We start from the raw sequence: 18,269 nt of genomic DNA, 5'->3' as shown, positions 1-18,269 counted from the left end.
TTTTAGAGCTATACTCTACATGTGATGTAACTGCTGGCTCTATCATAAAATCAAAATGAGCGCTTGGCTGTGCAGAAAAAAATAAAATGAAAAAAAAGGGACTGAAAAGTTTTTTCTATCAGGCTTTTCAGTCCCTTTCCCAAAGATAGAAAACACAGAGGTTATTTACAAATGTCCAAGGATGCATATTGAGTATAGACATTAAACAGAAGGCAATGCAAGCAATTGCACTGAATGGAACTAAAATAATTACATTAGACAAAGGGTATCTTTTTAGAGAAATTAATAAACCTAGAGATTTGGAATAAGCCCTAAATTCTACAATATCTATATATTAACACCAAGACAAGCAGAATTTTTGAAGAAATCATTTTTGTTGTTGCATATACTATTTTCAATATCCTAAAGCTAAAGACTAAAGCTACTAGACTTTAAAGCAGTGGAAGCATGTTCTCTGGCGTGATGAACCATATTTAACTATCTGGAAGTCTGATGGACAAATGTGGGGTTAATGGATGCAAGGAGAATGATACCTACCAGAATGAATATTGCCTACTCTAAAGTTTGGTGGAGGGAGAGATAATGGTCAGGGGATGTTTTTTTATGGTTTTGGCTAGGCCTCTTGGTACCAGTGAAGGGTGATGTTAATGCTACAGCATACAAAGAAATTTTAGACAATTTACGTGTCCAACTTCTGCCAGTTTGGTGAAGGCCCTTTACTGTTCCTGGATGACTGTGCCACTGTGCATTAAGCAAAGTCAATAAAGACATGTTTTTCCGAGTTTGATATGGAAGAGCTCAAGTGACCCTTATTATTCAGCACCAGTGCTTGACGTCACAAAACCTCTTCTGGCTCCATGGGCACACATTCCCACAGACACACTCAAAAATCCTGTGGAAAGTTTTCCCAGAAGAGTGGAGGCTGTTATAGCCACTAAGGTGGGGAAACTCTATATTAATGCACATGGTTTTGGAATGGGACATTGAAAAAGCTCATATAGGTGGGATGGTCATATAGTATAGATTACTCTTAGAAGGTATATATATCCTACATAAGGGTGTTTAAAGCTGCAGTTCCTCGATGAGATGAGGTTGATTAATTCCTCTTTCGTGCGCATATGAAAACTACTTAAAAATAACATGAAAGTGAAATCCACAAAATGTGCAATTGATCCAGCTTTCAAATAATAACAAAGAAAGTGGGCTATTCTATAAATTAATCTTTCTGTAAACTATTTTCAAATTCTTTAGCCAAGGCATATAATTTCTATCTTGCTACACTAGGTTAATATAAAATGTGGTTCTCTTGTTGTTGTTGAATGTCTCAGATTCTTCTTCCATTAGTACTTTCTGTCCCAGACAGATGAGCTGGCCATTGCAATGTGATGCCCAACCCCAGGGTTGGATTTCACACTATTTAGAATAGGGCAACCTGTTCCTAGGGGTTCAGTTGGTGGCCTTGTACTTATCTCTGTGCCTAGCACCAAAAAGATTTATACTAGAATATATATAGTGCAAATCATCATGGTCCTAGAAATGATATACTTTGGAAAAGTGACTGAATCAACACAGAGTATGATGTAGTATCTCATAAGCTGTCAAGACCTCAGACACTCAAAAGTGCATGAGACTCCCACAGAACTATACATTGGTATGGCTTACCTATATTCTATTATTCCTGTTTACTTTGGAAAGAGTTTTATTTACTGGTACTTGTATACGTGTTCTTTTGTATGCATTTTTGCATAAAAAGCACTGTAACATTTTACTTAGATTAAAAATTAAATTCATCAGCTCTGTCTTTGCTTTCTAATTTTACTCAGCTCGGAGAAGGACCTTTATCCCACGTTACCAGGGTTTGACGCAGAGATTGCCGGTTTAGCGCTGCTCCTCCGGTTCTCCGGCTCAAGACCCAAATCCTTTGGGGTCGCGGGAGCAGGGTCTTGACACGCCCCACTCCCCGCCCATTTTAATGGGGGTGTTTCCCCCAACGTCAGCCCGAACTCCCCCGACGCAAGTGGGACCACTCACCATCAGCGGGACTGCCCACCAACGTCAGCGCGACCGCCCGCTGACGTCAGTGTGCAGTCCTATCCACGTCCCACAAGGGAAGGCTCCGGGTAGCCAGAGCCCAGAAGTTTCCAGGTATGGCAATTGGATTATCGAAGCAATTTTTTTAGTACATTTGCCATACTTGGAAAAAGTATATTGGTGGTTACCAAAGCCATCCAAGGGTTTTATATCCTAAAAAATAACTTGGTGGTGCCGGCGTTTTACACTGGAAATATGGGGTGGCCAGTTTGGGCTGGCTGTTGCTTTGTGCCCTGCAGGGAGTGCACTGGAAGTCTGGTTGGCATGGTCCATAGCCTGCCCCCTTTAAATAAATATTATTACCCATCAATTGGGTAATTATAACATTATTTATCTCACAATTTGGTTAATTCTGAGAGTGTGATCCAAAAAGCACTTGCAGTCCCACTGGAAGAAAGGTGCTATATAAATACTAGTTGTCATGCTATATAGAGTCTTGTTCTGCCTTATTTCTACATTTCTGCAGATGGCAGCACTGATGCATATGCTCCTATCGCAACACTAATTTATGTTATTTAAAATTAACTCTTTGTAGAGAGAACACACAGAATAACCTCACCAGTAAATATCTGCTACTAAATATTTTTATGTCACTTTTTTTCAGAATTAATCCAGCAGAACGACTTGGAAATCGGAAAAATGGCATCAGTGACATTAGAAAACACAAGTAAGCATGTTATGAAAATTTGCTCAATCAATCTTTAAGAGTTTTGTAACATTCTAAATAATGACATTTCTGGTATATTTCAAATACGGTTAAAATATGATAGGAAGCACATGCAAGAGTGAGCAAGTGCAATGTAAACTCATTCCAGTCATAGGGTGGATTTCACCAATACGTACAACAGTTTCCAATTCAGTAGAATGTTAATGGAATATTGTTCTAACAGCATAATCATGAATATAACCTGAGAGCACCCCATGTAATTCCCTTTATCTTTAAAATAAAATGCTGAACAATAACGACAGTCACCTCATAACTGGCCATCAGACTATTATATCACCCCCCCCCCCCTAAAATTTAAGGTGTCCAAGTCAGTATTGGGTTACCCCAGAGGCAAGGAAGGGCAGGCGCATGGTTGAGGTCAGAAGCATGCCTGCCCTGCCCACCTTGCGCAAATTGCCACCTCATCTTCAGAATGTTATGAAGTGGCTACGTGGAAGTTACAATGGAAGTTTGTGGTGCAACAGCACAGTCCTCCGTTGAGTTTATAGCTCTTCAGGCTGGTCAAAGGAAATCAGACTATACCCAAGCTGGCACATGACCCCACTGCCTACAAAAGCAGTACAGTATCCAACAAAATTTTATACAGACACTTACAAACTAAATGATGTATGGAAAAAAAAATACCGGTACATTAAACATATGTGTAATATTCCTGTTGTTCTGTTATTATTTGGGATTATAGTAAAGGCGATATTAAATTATTGAGTACTTTCCTGCTATTATTTTGCACATGAATGCCTCTGCTCAGGAATTTCTGTTTGATAGACAGATACCAACATTTATCATAATTGACCTGTAAATGTTGTCAATGGCATCTAACATGATATAAATCATATAAATTAGTTTTGGAATAATTCAGCTTCAATATCAAACCTTGCATTATATCGTTAAATAATGCATGGTCATTGCCTTACGTATTCTTCTACTTGCTATTATATCAGTTCAACAGAATCATGCCTCCCATCAGTACAGAGAAGTACACAAAGCTGTACTGGTGATTTTTGCAGAAAATTAAACTAACATTAGAAAAAAGAATAAGTAAATTATACTGAATGAGCAAAACCAACTCTACATAGGAAGTAAATGCAATGTTGTCTTACAGGTGGTTCCAAGGATTTAATTGGGAGGGCTTGCGAAATCGCAAATTGATCTCGCCACTGAAAAGAGAGGTGGGTGTTTGTCTTGCTTTATTAGAATTAGTCTCTGAAACACTTTGTTTCCTAGATTTAAAGTATCATTTTCAATATTGAATGAAAGCTATATTTTATATGAGATCTAATCATTTGCTCTGAGTAGTAACCAATGAATCTTGATTAATCTTGGAAATCATTAGGACACATACGGCAAAAGCCTAAACATATAATTACCATATTTAATGAGTGATGGCCTGCAGACAGTTGGCTTCCATTTATTGCTGTCATATCATAACTGCTGTCATGTAAGTGGCATGGAACTGGTGGTAAATAGCATACATACACTATGTCTGTTTAGAGAGTACACCTTAAGATGTATAATACAGTGTTTTTCAGACAGATGTTGCTGCTAAACCACTCACAGCCTAAAGTCCCTTTGCCTGAAAGGTCAGAGTAATGCAAAGATCATCATAAAGTTGCTGTGACCACTTATCTTTTCTCATGCAGATCAAAGGGATCACAGATCACAGTTACTTTGACTCTTTCTTACCTGAAGCTGAAGACCCACCAGATGAACTTTCAGGATGGGACAAAAACTTCTGAAGAGATATGCTGTGACTATTTTGTAACTCTGATATCCCTGTTTACAACACACAGTGGATCTAGATCTGAGAACAGCAAAAACTTACAGCACCAGTTGAACAACTCATATTTCAAACAAATCCAGCATTAGTAAGACTACATGAAGAATGAGCTTAGCAAAAAGAACATAGCTATTTTTCATCTCAGACTAGAGTAAACATTCTATGGTGGCATCATAAGACATACCAACATCATTTCTTCCCACCTCATTTAATATGATTGCCCAGTGATGCTTCTAGAAATGCACTGCCATATAAAAGGCAGCCATTTTGTTAAGTAATGCTAGAAGAGTATTTCTCAGGAGTGCTTTTTAACCTCACTTTTACACATACAAACCATTAGGATACATTAAATATTGCTTATTTGCCTCTTCTGCTTTTAGTATGAGGAGCCCGTGTTTTAAACAACTTTGGTGATCTACAAATGCTAATGACCTTTTTTGAATGTATGTAAGTCATTTATAATTTCCACAAAATTTAAAGCCTATAATTTATAGGGAACTGACAACCGCTAACTTACCTTATACATAAACCTTACAGTATGGAGTAGTGATGACACACATCAGTTTTTGCATTTATACTGTGCCATTTCAAGGTTTACATTTTGGTCTGTGCCAATAATGGTGTGTTCTTATTCTTAGAGAACATTACTTGCTTCTTTTGGTTACCAATTGCATTTTCCATGTAAATTATACCCTTGGCATAAATCTGCTAAAACAATTTCAGGGTTTTTAATGAAAACTTTAGTTCCATATTAAATTTACTACAGTTGTTTGCTGTATGAGCAAAGTTACTATTGCTCTCTGTCTTTTTGACGTCAACAGTTCAAAGGGCCCTCTAGGGGTGACTGGGTTCTTTTTAATGTTGTTGCGTTCATAGCCTATAGCCCATCATCATGGATGAGCAGAACCATCTGTTGACTTCAAGTAGAACCAAATGTTTTGTTTATTCTGCAGTCACAACACAACACGTGTCTCAGGTTTGTTTCATTGTGTGGTAGAAGTGTTTATGAATGTGCCTTTTCTAGATGGGGCTGAGGCACAGACTAATGCCTGTGTAATATGAAATATTGTGTACATAAAGGTCTGGTAAATGTCAGACATATATTTGCTTTAACTAAATCAATGTATCACAAAAATGGTTGTGTTTCATATTTTCCAAACAGAGGTGTCATAGTCTTCAGTGTGGTGTAACAAACAGATTTGAAAGTATATGATAAATACTGTATAAACAATATTTGCCCAGTATCCCATAAGAGCCAACAGTTATCTCTCAAAAATAACCCACCTAAGAGGTGCCTCATTATATCCTTTGTTTAAACCAGCGGTGGGGAATGTCCGACCCACAGACAGTATAAGGCCTACAAAATCATTTGGTCTGGCCCGCGGGACAAATGGGGCAGCAACTGTGGTCGTGGGGGTTGCAACTGTGACCACGCCCGCCACTCTAAGGGGCCCAGACAACCCTTGCGATCACTTCCCCGTGTGTCCGCTACTTACCTGTGCACTGTGCGAGCAGCGTCTTCCCGGGGGATGTTGGAACCCAGAGGAGTCACGTCACGTTAGGTTACGTCACATGACCCTGATGCGTTCCTGCTTCCCCTGGGCAGTAAAACAAGTTATTTGCATAGAGTGCAAGCAACACAGAGGGAAGCAGCGGGCCCCTGCAGAAGTCTGTGAGCAGCACAGAGAGATCTCCCTTTCAGGTAATGGGAGGGGGCTGTATGAATGAGTATGGGTGATTGAGTGAATGAATGAGTATCTGGATGAGGGAATTAATGAGTATCTGTGAATGAGTGAATGAATGAGTATCTGAATTAATTAATATTTGTGAATGAGTACATGTGAATGAGTATCTGTGAATGAGTGAATTCATATTTGTGAATGACTGAATTTATTAATATGTGTGTGACAGCATGGATGTGTAAGTGGGAGCAAGCATGGCACAGGGAGGCTGATTGAGGCAAGGATGGCGCAGGGAGGCTGTTTGAGACAAAGATGCCACAGGTAGGCTCAACTACACAATGTGGGGCTGACTGGGGCTATTCCACAGGGTGTGCTGGCTGGGGGCATCACATAAAAAATACTAATATTAAAGGGGGGCTGGGTGGTGGGATAAATACACAATGTGGTTTAAACAGACACTCCAGGCATTATATATAATTCGATGATTTACTTACCTATAGTCAGCTCCAGCAACGAGTCAGTGGCATGAAATGTCAAGACACTTAAGAAAGATAAGTGGTTTGGGTTTTTTTTCTGAAGGTTTCAAGAATGTGTTTTGAGGTACTTACAAAGATCTCCTAGTATGTGTCTGTGCTGGGGAGCATCACAATCAACATATCAGTCTGATTCTGCCCCAAGGACAGTCCAGAACTGAAATGTTAGGTTATATTTCCCTGCACAAGGAAACCAACAACCCCAGACAAAGGTTCATAGGCCTTCATGAGCCTCGTCAGTGGGGTCTGGGTGATATCCCTGTAGGCACAAGAGAGCAAGGAGGTCCATGTCTCTACTCACCATATGACTTTAGGTGGGCCCCAAGAGATCCTCGAAGGGTGAAATACCATGCAAAGCAAGTTTGAGATGCTCACTAAGAATGGACAGCCTCTTCTTGCCTGTTCTACAATGCGTCTGTGCCTGGGAGCATCTCAAGTTTTAACTCTCTTGTGCCATTATAGAGGAAAAATCTCAATCAACATACAAGTCTAATTCTTCCCCAAGGGCAGTCCAGAACCGAGATGTGAGGTAAATTTCCCCTGCACAAGGGGAAATACCATACAAAGCAAGTTTGAGATGCTCACTAAGTATATATATATATATATTGAATATACTGCCTAAGACACTAGAGTATCCCTTTAATGAACATTTACTCCAGCTGAAATAAGAAATATGAACCTAGCTAATCATCATTCCAAGCACGTAGTAGAATGCTTTTCTCAAGGGAATCATCAGCAGTCAAATAAGAAATGGTTTAAGATCTGTGACAAGATTAAACCGGATACAAGATAATTCTAGATTTAAGAGTCACCTTAACACCCTTGGGTCATTTTATTGTCTTAAACAAAACACATTTTTTTTGTCTGACTTTGTTGCTTTAAGAAAATACTGATCTTCTGATGTGCAGGGGTCATACAAGAGAAAATCAATAATGCAGTTATTTTTACTATACCATATCCATTTCAGCTGTAGGAACATTGAAGCAAATGGGATTGAAAAGTTCTAACTTTAGCTTGTTTGCTATTTATATTAACTTTCCACTGGAGAACAGTGACATATGTTCGTGTGCATTTGCAATGTCTTTGTATGTTTATATCTGTGGTATGGTTTTCTTCATCCTAATCTACAATCTCACATGTATAGAAAAAATGGTATCACAAACTCCAGTGATACAATCCCAGACTCATACAAGCCTTTTGATCTTGTAATGTCCAACCTTGTGCTAGTTACATACAGAATGAAAACAAATCATGGTAATATTTAAATGGAGAAACATTAAAATAATTTGTTTAGTAACAAGAAAAATATGCTAGACTGTGTATATCAGTGTGATTTAGAAGACATACACTTCATAACGTGTAGAACAAAGATCTCCATTCCATGAAACAAGTATGGGGTTAGGGAAAGGTTTTCAGATACAGAGCACAGTAGACGGATTTTCTATTTATCCACTGCATTCTGAAACTCAGAACAACAACTGTGTTTTTTTAGTCCATATTCTTGGACAGAGAGAGGACAAAAGCCCCAAAATGCCGCTGAAGAACAAAGCTTAGATTCATCTATCACTTTTCCACACATATTCCAGAAATACGTTCAGGATTTTGGAACACCATCTAAAAAGTACCATACTATAAGTAGGGAAAAGAAAAATGTTGGTCCGATAAGTTAGTCCCAGGCTCAAATTGGCTGTACAGTGTATACAAAAAAAACAAAAACTGTCTGTGCTTCTCATCCTAATAAGGTTGGTAACAACAATATAAACATAAATGTGCCCCCTCCCCGGGGCATCAACGTCCTCCATACATGAAAGCCCATTTTAAAGGAGTTTAGGAGATGACAACAGCCTGGTCCTTTAGGGGTTAATGTGTTGGGGGAGGTGCAATTAACCCATGGACAGCAAGCTGCTACCAGACAAATGAGGAGAGCCATGATATGGAAAAATATATGCACAACATCTATGTCAATATGCCAAGAATTCCTATATATTTTCATATGACATATCAGCAATAAGGTTTAATTCCTTGTAAAACATGGTTTGAGTTTGCAGTGGTTTTATTATCCGAAGCCACAACATAAATTTGGGGCAGTTCTGGATATGGTCAGTCAGCAGAATCCCAAAGATGTTTTTTGAAACTTCCTCTGATTCCAGAGCCATTGTAAAGAGGCCACTAGATACAAAATGCTTGAGAGGCACCTCTATTGGTAAACAGAGTAAAAAAAACATACTCAATGCTACTCTGAAATTACATTAATTTCTGGGAAACTGAGATGATTTTAAACAATTTCCAATTGTTTTGGTGATTTGGATGTCTTTAAATATCTTATAGTTAGTAAGGTATGAGAATGTGAGCAATCATTATTAAAATCAACACCGGTCTATAACTTCAGATTTGAGGTGAACAGTGTTATATTCTTTCCAGTTAAACAGCCATATAGAAATGTATTGTTGTCACAGTAACCTTTAATCTAGAGTGACCAAATGTCCCCCAATTTCATTTTACCATCCCCAGATTGTGACTTTTGCCCTTGAATCCTGTCTGTGAAACTTTAATCCTTGTGAAAATAACAGGGATGGGGTGTAACACAGGAAAACAGTTTGGCGCCAAAATAACTCGGGGTAAAAATAGATGGGCTGCCACAGTGGTCTATTTCAAAAGTAACTCTGGTGGTAATGTAGTGATCAACTGTGAATACGTCAATCAATGTTGACAAAACATGATGCTAAATTGCCCACAATTCACATATCCACATCCTGTTTTGAGGGACCAGGGCATAATGTTAGCAATCATCTTTAAATTATCTATATAATTGCATAAACAGACTGGTTAAAAACTCAGATTACCCTACTCAATTTTGCCATAGCCAGTCATCTCTTTAGTAACAATGGTCAATCAGGGCCTGTTGGTGTCATTGGATAGCTGATAATGGTTAGGAGTGTAGACTTTCTTCTGACATATTTTATATGTCAGTGCCTGACCTCACAAATGCTCTACTGGATAAATGGGCATAAATTCCCACAGAACCACTCCAAAATCTTGTGGAAAGCCTTCCCAGAAGAATGGAAACTGTTACAGCTGCAAGGGGGGAACAACTACATAACTAATGTATATGTATTGAGAATGCAATGTTATATAAGTCCCTGTTGGTGTAATGGTCAGGTGTCCCAATACTTTTGTCCATATAGTGTATATTTTCATCTCTCTCCATGATATTATGAAAATATGCTTTCAAGAAAGAACAAATTACAGAAACAGACACAATGATTTATCTATAAAAGGGATGTTTCCTCAATTAGACTCTGCTTTAATTAGCCATATGAAAAGGATTCATCTCAAGTAAGTAAAGGTGGCAAAGGAGTTTTTGAATGCACACATTTGCATGTGTATAAAACATCATTTCCGCAATCTGGGATAGATTATATCTTACATATTAATTGGCATTAAAGTTGTGCATGCTGCACATCAGCTGTGTTGGATAATATTCATGCATTTATTGCGAGTGAAGCAACCCACTTAAAGGACCACATCAGCCATATTTTGAGGTAAAAATGTGCATATTGTAGCCCATTTTGCATGGACTCAAATGCATTCTGCTGAAAACTGGTACTTGCACTCTTTCTTCAAACCAGGAAGTTAAAAGAGGAAGCATACTTAACTTCCTGCGCAAACGATGTACCACTCCTGTTATAGTCGATATGAGCTGACCTGCTACACGAAATCCATTAGACTAGCAACCACCAAACACGCTTGTCCTGCTTGGGCTAACATTCAATGACCATACATGAAACTGAATGTTTCTACCCCCATTGCATTGAGAACTTGAGACAGGAAGTAGACTTAAGTTTGCTTAATATTTACTCTTCCTGGTTCAAGTAGCGGTAGCTAGGAGAGGCGTAAAATGAGACAGCAGTAAAGTGCATCGGAGTCCACAACAAATGGACTGTTACATGCATTGAAAAAAATTGTGAAATTTAATTGGAAAATAAAAGCTATGTATTTCTAATATGATACGTATATAGAGGCAATGTGTTTCACAACACCAAACAACAAAACTGAAACAAGGTAGCATAGAAATATTTCATCTTGTGATAATACAACTTCAATGAGCTCCATAAAAAAAAAACTTAATAAAAAATGTTCCATTTTGTAGCAATTCAGGGCTTACAAAATCACAGTGAATGTTCACTAAATTGATGATATAGGAATTTATTTTATGGTCTTAAAAATGTTTCTTCACTAAAGTGGTGGTATCAATTTCCTGAATTTGCTATGTATTTTAACCTTTGGTTATTTCTCTGTGAGAAGGGCAGAATTTACCCTGCATAATGTACACTTTAGTCTGTGGGGAGATTTTTTTATTTAAATAAGCTTTACAAAGGGCCATCTTTGACGTTCATGAGCAGAAACTCACTGGGATTGGTCCTTATCGGTGAAGTCTTTAAGATGAAACTACAACTTTCCTGTAAAATACCCCTTTTAATGGATAAACCCATTAATCACAGAGGAGGTCATCAGTATCTACATTCTCAATGAGACATTATGACTTTGCACTACTTGCTACAAGATACCTTTTAGGTATTGGAGTTTAAGAGATTAAACGCAGAGAACAGTTTAAACATGTACTATACATTTTGCCATGTGTCCTACATTATGCAGGATATCTGGTTGATACAAATTTATTTTTGTAGGTTTCTTCCATGGAATAGTGCTTTATATTATTAGAAAAGAATGCTTTCATGGCTTTTCCCCAAGTAAAGCCAGTAATATATGTTATTGAATCAGGACAATATTTTGCTATATATATATATATATATATATATATATATATATATATATATATATATATATATATATATATATATACCGTATTGGCTCGGATATAGGCCGCCCCCGTATATAGGCCGCACCCTAAAAGTTTGGTGCTTTTTTAAAGAAAAAGTTTTTTTCTTTAAAAAAGCACCAAAAAAAACATGCTGCCACTCTGTCCCCCCCCCCGAGATATGCTGCCACTGTCCTCCCTCCCCGAGATATGCTACCACTGTCCTCCTCCCCCCGAGATATGCTGCCACTGTCCCCCCCCCCAGATACGCTACCACTGTCCTCCCTCCCCGAGATATGCTACCACTGTCCTCCCCCCCCCGAGATATGCTGCCACTGTCCTCCTCTGCCCCCCCTTCCTCGACTTACCGGAGCAGACTCCCGGGTGTCTTGCGGGGCCGGCGGAGGACATCTACGCAATACGCGTATGCAACTTCCGGTGCCGGTACCGGAAGTTGCATACGCGTATTGCGTAGATGTCCCCCGCCGGCCCCGCAAGACACCCGGGAGTCTGCTCCGGTAAGTCGGGGGTGGGCAGAGGTAAAACACATGGGCAGAGGTAAAACGCATCGATGCGCTTAGACAACCTCCTGTGCCGGCACCCCCCCCGTGGGAAGTGCTGGCAGGGGAGGCTGTCTGAGCATATCGGGGAGTAGGATGCAGGTCCCCTGCACCGCTGCGGGGGATCTGTATCCTAACCCCGCTGCCTGCCCGGCGTGGGGCGCTAGACCCCGAATATAGGCCGCACCCCCACTTTAAAGACTTAAAGTGGGGGAAAAAAGTGTGGCCTATATTCAAGCCAATACGGTATATATATATATTCCACCAATGGTTGCCGGCACTCATGGGACTTTCAATAAATCTCTCAAAGCTCTGTGTTACAAGTCAATATATATATATATTCCAGTACCTTTCAGTATTTTGTACTATATGAGACTGATCAATAGAGAAAATGTAGCAGTGCATTCCATTATATGGACACAGATGAAATCCATTTTACTGGGAGAAGCGGCTTGTAAAGAACTGGTGTTTGGCATAGATTATGCATGTAAATCCAGAAGTGATCGCACCGGTTGCGGTACATTACATAAAATAAGTGGTGCAGTCCAAGTGACCACATGAACTGAAAAAGATAAAGTGAAGAGATATGTTTGAGAACTCTTTGGTCAACAAACCATTACACTATGGATCCAATACTAATTATGATGTCTTTGCAAATAAGGCATGTAGATCTATTTTAGGATGCAGTTGGATATATAAAATATATCTTAGGGCTTGCATTCAGTGAAAAGATAGTAATGTTTAATCAGAATGTGTATTGATTAATGCACTCAGAATGTTTAGGTGGTCATGAGCCGTCAAAAGCACCCAAAGCACCCAATCTATTTGCATGGTTGCCTAAAACCACTGACATTGTAGCTAGCTCAATATGCTTTGTAAATTACCTGCAAGACCTGTCTTTTAATAAAAGACCAAAAGTAAATATGTGTTTAAAAAGCCATGATAAAAATACTGTCTAGTAGCCACTAACCACGTATAATGCAATGTACATAGATTTATGCAGGCATGGTAGGTTCTTGCCAACTAAGCAGAAACCTGTTAAGAACCCATAGACATATATGTGGGTTTACAGAAATAAATAAATCAGAAAGAAATACAGGACACAAACATTTGTATATTGGATGAAAGACGTAATTTTGATCCCCGAAGAACACAAATATCCTAAGGACATAAGTTTACACTGACTTCTAATAGCAGAATACCGCGCTTTGACCGTGTTGCTATGATTGCATATGTTTTCATAGGAATGAAAATGTCAAAACAAATAAAAAGTAGCAACGCTAAAAAAAACTTGAAGGTTTAAGTTCAAAAGCTTATTGATTATGTGAGAGTTCCCTGTGAGCAGCGCACATCAGTATTGATAATTACAACCTTTATTCTGTACAGATAAAACAACAGCCTATGACCACGTTACTTTCAAAACTATGAAAATATGTATTAGTTATACTATTGTGCTGAGCTTTCTGATACTAGGTTCCTCTGTCTGGAACATGGGCAAAACCAGTAAAATTCAATAATTCATTCTGAAAAGTTGTATACTGCCCAAGACAGCTATGGATGGTGATTAAAAAAAAAAAGTTAGCTACTGTAAGATTACACTAAAGACCCTGAAAAAAGTATGGATCATGGATTCAGAGCACTAGACATATGCTGCTATGTGATCATGATTTGAATACTAAAAATCATGATAAATGATACATGTATATATATGTAGAGGCATGGTTATAGTAAATGGTTATTCACATATAAATGGTTATTTACATATAAATATTTTCATTAATATTACAAGCATTATTAATTTTTTATGTCAACTTTTTTCATATAATCCTTTAAATTGATACCAAAGAAAAGCTATTTTTAATTGTCACCACAGGGGGCGCCTGTATATCTCCTCCTACCCCTAAACCATGAGATGACACAGCTGCTACTAGCCAACGTGGTATCAAATACAATAACAAAAAAATAAGTAAATGCACAAGTAAACATGTTTTCTGGGGGTAGTTTGCTTAAAGGCCCCCTGCATTCCACACAGCATGTTAATGAGCTGTGCCATTTCTTCTTCTGCCTGTTGCCTAAAGCATCACTGTAATGAAAACATCATCTTATTTCTTAAACATTTTCAAATACTCTACTTCCTAAAGAATAATCCTATATAACCAGGGGTCCTGCTGCGTTACTGCTGTGAACCAATCCTGATTTACATAGGAAAACAAGATACCATATTTTTTTCATTCAACATAATGTTGTCTTTAATGGTTCAATTACATTTGCATACTTCTAGTATAGTTTTTATAAGTAGAAATGTGTTTCTGCTTGTATTTACTGGTATGAAACATGTCAGCCGTATAACATAAATGATACGACTGTTTATAATTCAGGGGACATACAGGCAGAATATGTAATCTGTGCATCTATTGAGTGTTAGTTGCTTTAAATAAACATTCCTCATATTTTAACACAAAGTATTTCTGTGAAGTGGCATAGAAATATTTTAAACTATCCCTAAACATGAATGTAGTAGCCATTGACATTAAGGCTTGTCAAGGCATAAAAGCATCCAGTATATCCATATTTAGTATGTTTGCATAGGTTTCTGGTATATTATATAAAAATAACATACTCATCATTATTATTTGATAATGTGTAGGTGTGTATTAAATTGTAACTTTTTTAATATTAGGTGATTTCAGAGCCCTTCCTTATTTTCTTGCTAAGAACATTCATTTAAATTGTATTTTATCATTTGTCTAGAGGGCATTTAAAATGATGTACTATGCATTCTGACAGATTGGATTTGTATATCCATTCTCTATGTCAATTAAAGGAACAGTCCAGCCACCATATGCACTTTAATGCATATGATAACTGAGAGGACCCTTTAAAGTTACATGATTTTCCTTGCAGAATTCACCCATATGTGGTTGCCTCTTTGTCTATCCCACATCTATTTTCCGTGCAGGAGATGTGTTCGGCCAAACACAGTATCAGTGGCATATGCACATTAAGGCAGGTACACCACACACTTGTAACTGAGACAGTCATTGGGGTCATGTTCTGTGCAAGGTAAGAGTCTGAGTGAGTGAAGGTGTGTTTGTGTCAACATTTGAGAAAGTTTGTGTTAGAGTTATAGTGTGTACTAGAGGACTGCACTGGGAGGCGGGTCCCACGGGACCCGCCAAAAAACTTGCGGGCGCGGGCGGTCTTGCTGGGGCTGCGGGTGGGAGCGGGCGGTCAGGCACTGTACCTGCGGGTCCCGGTAACCCCGCGCAGTCCCGCAAGGCTGCCTTCTTGCTGCTCCCTTACAGTGTCTCCTAGCTTGCTCCGCCCAGGAACAAAACGGAGTCACGTGATGTGACGTCACTTCCTGTGACTCCGCCTTGTTCCTGGGCGGAGCAAGAGAAGAGACGCCGTGAGGGAACAACTCGAGGTTAGCCGCGCGGGACTGCGCGGGAAATCAGGTAAGGAGGTGGGCATGATTGGCCACAAATGTGGCGGGAGCGGGCGGGATTGGCCACAAATGTGGCGGGAGCGGAACACCCACATTGCGGGAGCGGGATTAAAATCCGCGGGAGCGGGATTAAAAAAGTAGTCCCGCGCAGGGCTCTAGTGTGTACATCTGAACAATGATCAATTGCACTACTGATAATGTTCAAGTAGCGTACACTTAGTTAAAATGGCCAGAAAAGTACAAAATAAATTAGATCACTATGGTTAATAAAACATTGTTAGCTAAAACCCAAAGGATCTTGAATGTAATCAATAAAGAACCAAAAGATGAGCAATGTCTCAAGAAGGACTGTAACATATCAGGCTTTTATTGTAAGCAAAAGTGGAAGCTTGATAGAACAATGTGTTACTATAGTTAGTTGCAACAGAACACTGTCAAGAAATGCAAAGTTTGTTTATGCTTATTATGGAGATTTAAGGATTTTCACTGCACCTAATTAAAAAAAGCTGATGAGAAGGAAGATCATTATTATGGAACACAGATATGTACCACGATCATTAACACCGAGGTTCCCTTGACACCTGGAACACCAATTATAAAGACATCGAACAAAAAGACTGGAGGTCCCTTCACCTGATTCTTACTATAAACTAGATCATAAACCCTATTTGACTATTTTACGGACTATTATGACTATATGTAGTTACCAAACACAGACATGACAGCAATAAAAGTATGGACTTGAATCAGACGTACATACATATAAATCAGTTTGGACTTATTTGAAAAAAAATTTAATGTAACCACACATATCTAGTGGTAATTACACTATAGGTCGCACGTTAGGCAGACTTTCCAAAAGAATTCAATAGATTTAAGCCACATATGTGCAATTCTGGAACATTGTCCCGTTAGGGCTAGACAGCTGAAATTGATAGAAATTGAAGTAAGTCTGGGGGCAAAGTGCACAATATGAGTTTATACCTAAAGTAAAGGTTGCCAGGATGTGCTTGTATTTCTCTATTTTCAGTAGGAACCTTTTTCACTCTGTTTCCGCGGTTGACTTCTTTTTAGAGACCCCTGATGTTTCTAAAATGTGCTTTCTCTGTCCATTTTGCAGTATTTATGACAACCAGCATGTTTTCACTCTGATTTTTAAAAAAGAATGTGCAATGTAAAGAGAAAAAGGACCCTAATCCATAGGCAACCCCACATACTGGCTTATCTGTATTACAAGTTTCTAAGGGGAGCATCATTGGAAATATGGGTGCCTGCAACTGTCAACATGTAGTCTTGGTAAATTATTACTGCTAATTGATCATAATATATCATATTTACTTTGTCATAATAATACTCAAAATAAAATCCAAACTACCCTCATTTTGGCAGCATAATATACATTATATTCCCAATACTTTTTGCCCAGTCTCTTAAAGGGTTAAAATAATCAAAATCAAATAAGAATGTATAGCTTATAGCTAGAAAAAAAAGTATTTAAGGCTAAAAGTGATGAGCAATAGATTACAGATACAACTCTTACGTCCAGAGGCTTTGCAGCTGGAAATACTGCAAGTTAAGGGGTTAAAGCATAACATACAAAATCCCCACAGCTGTCCTGTTAAGATACTCTTCAAATAAACCTAAGAAATTATTTACATGAAGTGAGAGTCGTCATGGCAACCCCCCACTGACGGGGTCCAGTAGCTAGAAATGGAGGACGAGAGATGCGTCATCGCTATAGAAACCACATCATAGTGACAGGGTATCAATACTCACATACTTGACACGTGCCACTGAATGGCATGAAAGGGGTGAATAAAATCTATTCACCTAATTGATCTGTATTTTCCATGCTCGGAGGGAGAAAATATAGACATTTGATCAATAGGCTGATTAAACATTTCTTTTATATGGGACAAACTATAGGTCAAATCAAAATATATTGTGTGTATATAAATATTTATTATATACATCCTACAGGATGAAGTTGAAGTAATTAAAACACAAATTATAGTTCAGATTGTAAGTCTATTCTCTGCTCAACAAGTACTATAAAAATCTATTACTCACATTATGTGTCACTGGTCAAAGTTACTTTAGCCACCAAAATGTTATCGCTGTTGGGTGATCTCAGTCTCTAAAGGATTCATACCTAATGATCCAGCTACAACCGAACTGAGATTTTTTGTTCACCATTATGGGTTTTTTTTTTGTAGACAACTAGCTAAAATGAATCATACGCATAGATTTGAATATACAACAAATGTTTTTCCTAAAAAAGTAGAATCTTTTTTTTTTTTTTTTTTTTTTTTTTTTAAACAAGTGTGACCAAACCAACACTTTAAGGTGGGAAGAAAGAATTACATCTACATATATTATTAGACGTATATTAGAAACTGAATGTTTCTCAACAGGGTGGGCTTCTCAGAGGCATGGGAGACAGGGGTACAACTTCACCTAGCCCCATAGGTCCGGTTAGGGTGAGGATGTTGGCCATTTTTTCATAGGTTACCAACACATGTGCTAACCTGTAGTATATTCGATGTATAACCTCATAGGAAAGAATCAGTTAGTTACCCATCACCACATACTAGAACAAAAAATGGCTGATATGTCACTCTAGGCCCAGCAG

At 38.4% G+C, this 18,269-nt stretch overlaps 1 protein-coding gene across 1 annotated transcript in view; it reads left to right on the top strand.

The window, feature by feature from the left end:
* The window catches only part of LOC128468609 (cGMP-dependent protein kinase 2-like), a 65,955-nt gene extending 60,225 nt beyond the window's left edge, over positions 1-5,730 (top strand). The window contains exons 17-19 of the mRNA XM_053450360.1: positions 2,696-2,758; positions 3,921-3,987; positions 4,459-5,730. Of these exons, the coding sequence (XP_053306335.1) occupies positions 2,696-2,758; positions 3,921-3,987; positions 4,459-4,554 (226 nt within the window). The 3' untranslated portion in view covers positions 4,555-5,730. The remainder of the gene's footprint in view (positions 1-2,695; positions 2,759-3,920; positions 3,988-4,458) is intronic.
* Positions 5,731-18,269: the final 12,539 nt, after the last annotated feature.

This window comes from Spea bombifrons, chromosome 11 (genome assembly GCF_027358695.1).
Source record: "Spea bombifrons isolate aSpeBom1 chromosome 11, aSpeBom1.2.pri, whole genome shotgun sequence".
NCBI classification, from domain to species: Eukaryota; Metazoa; Chordata; class Amphibia; order Anura; family Pelobatidae; genus Spea; species Spea bombifrons.
Note: the sequence above shows the minus strand (reverse complement) of the source record. Positions and strands in the feature narration are given on the sequence as shown.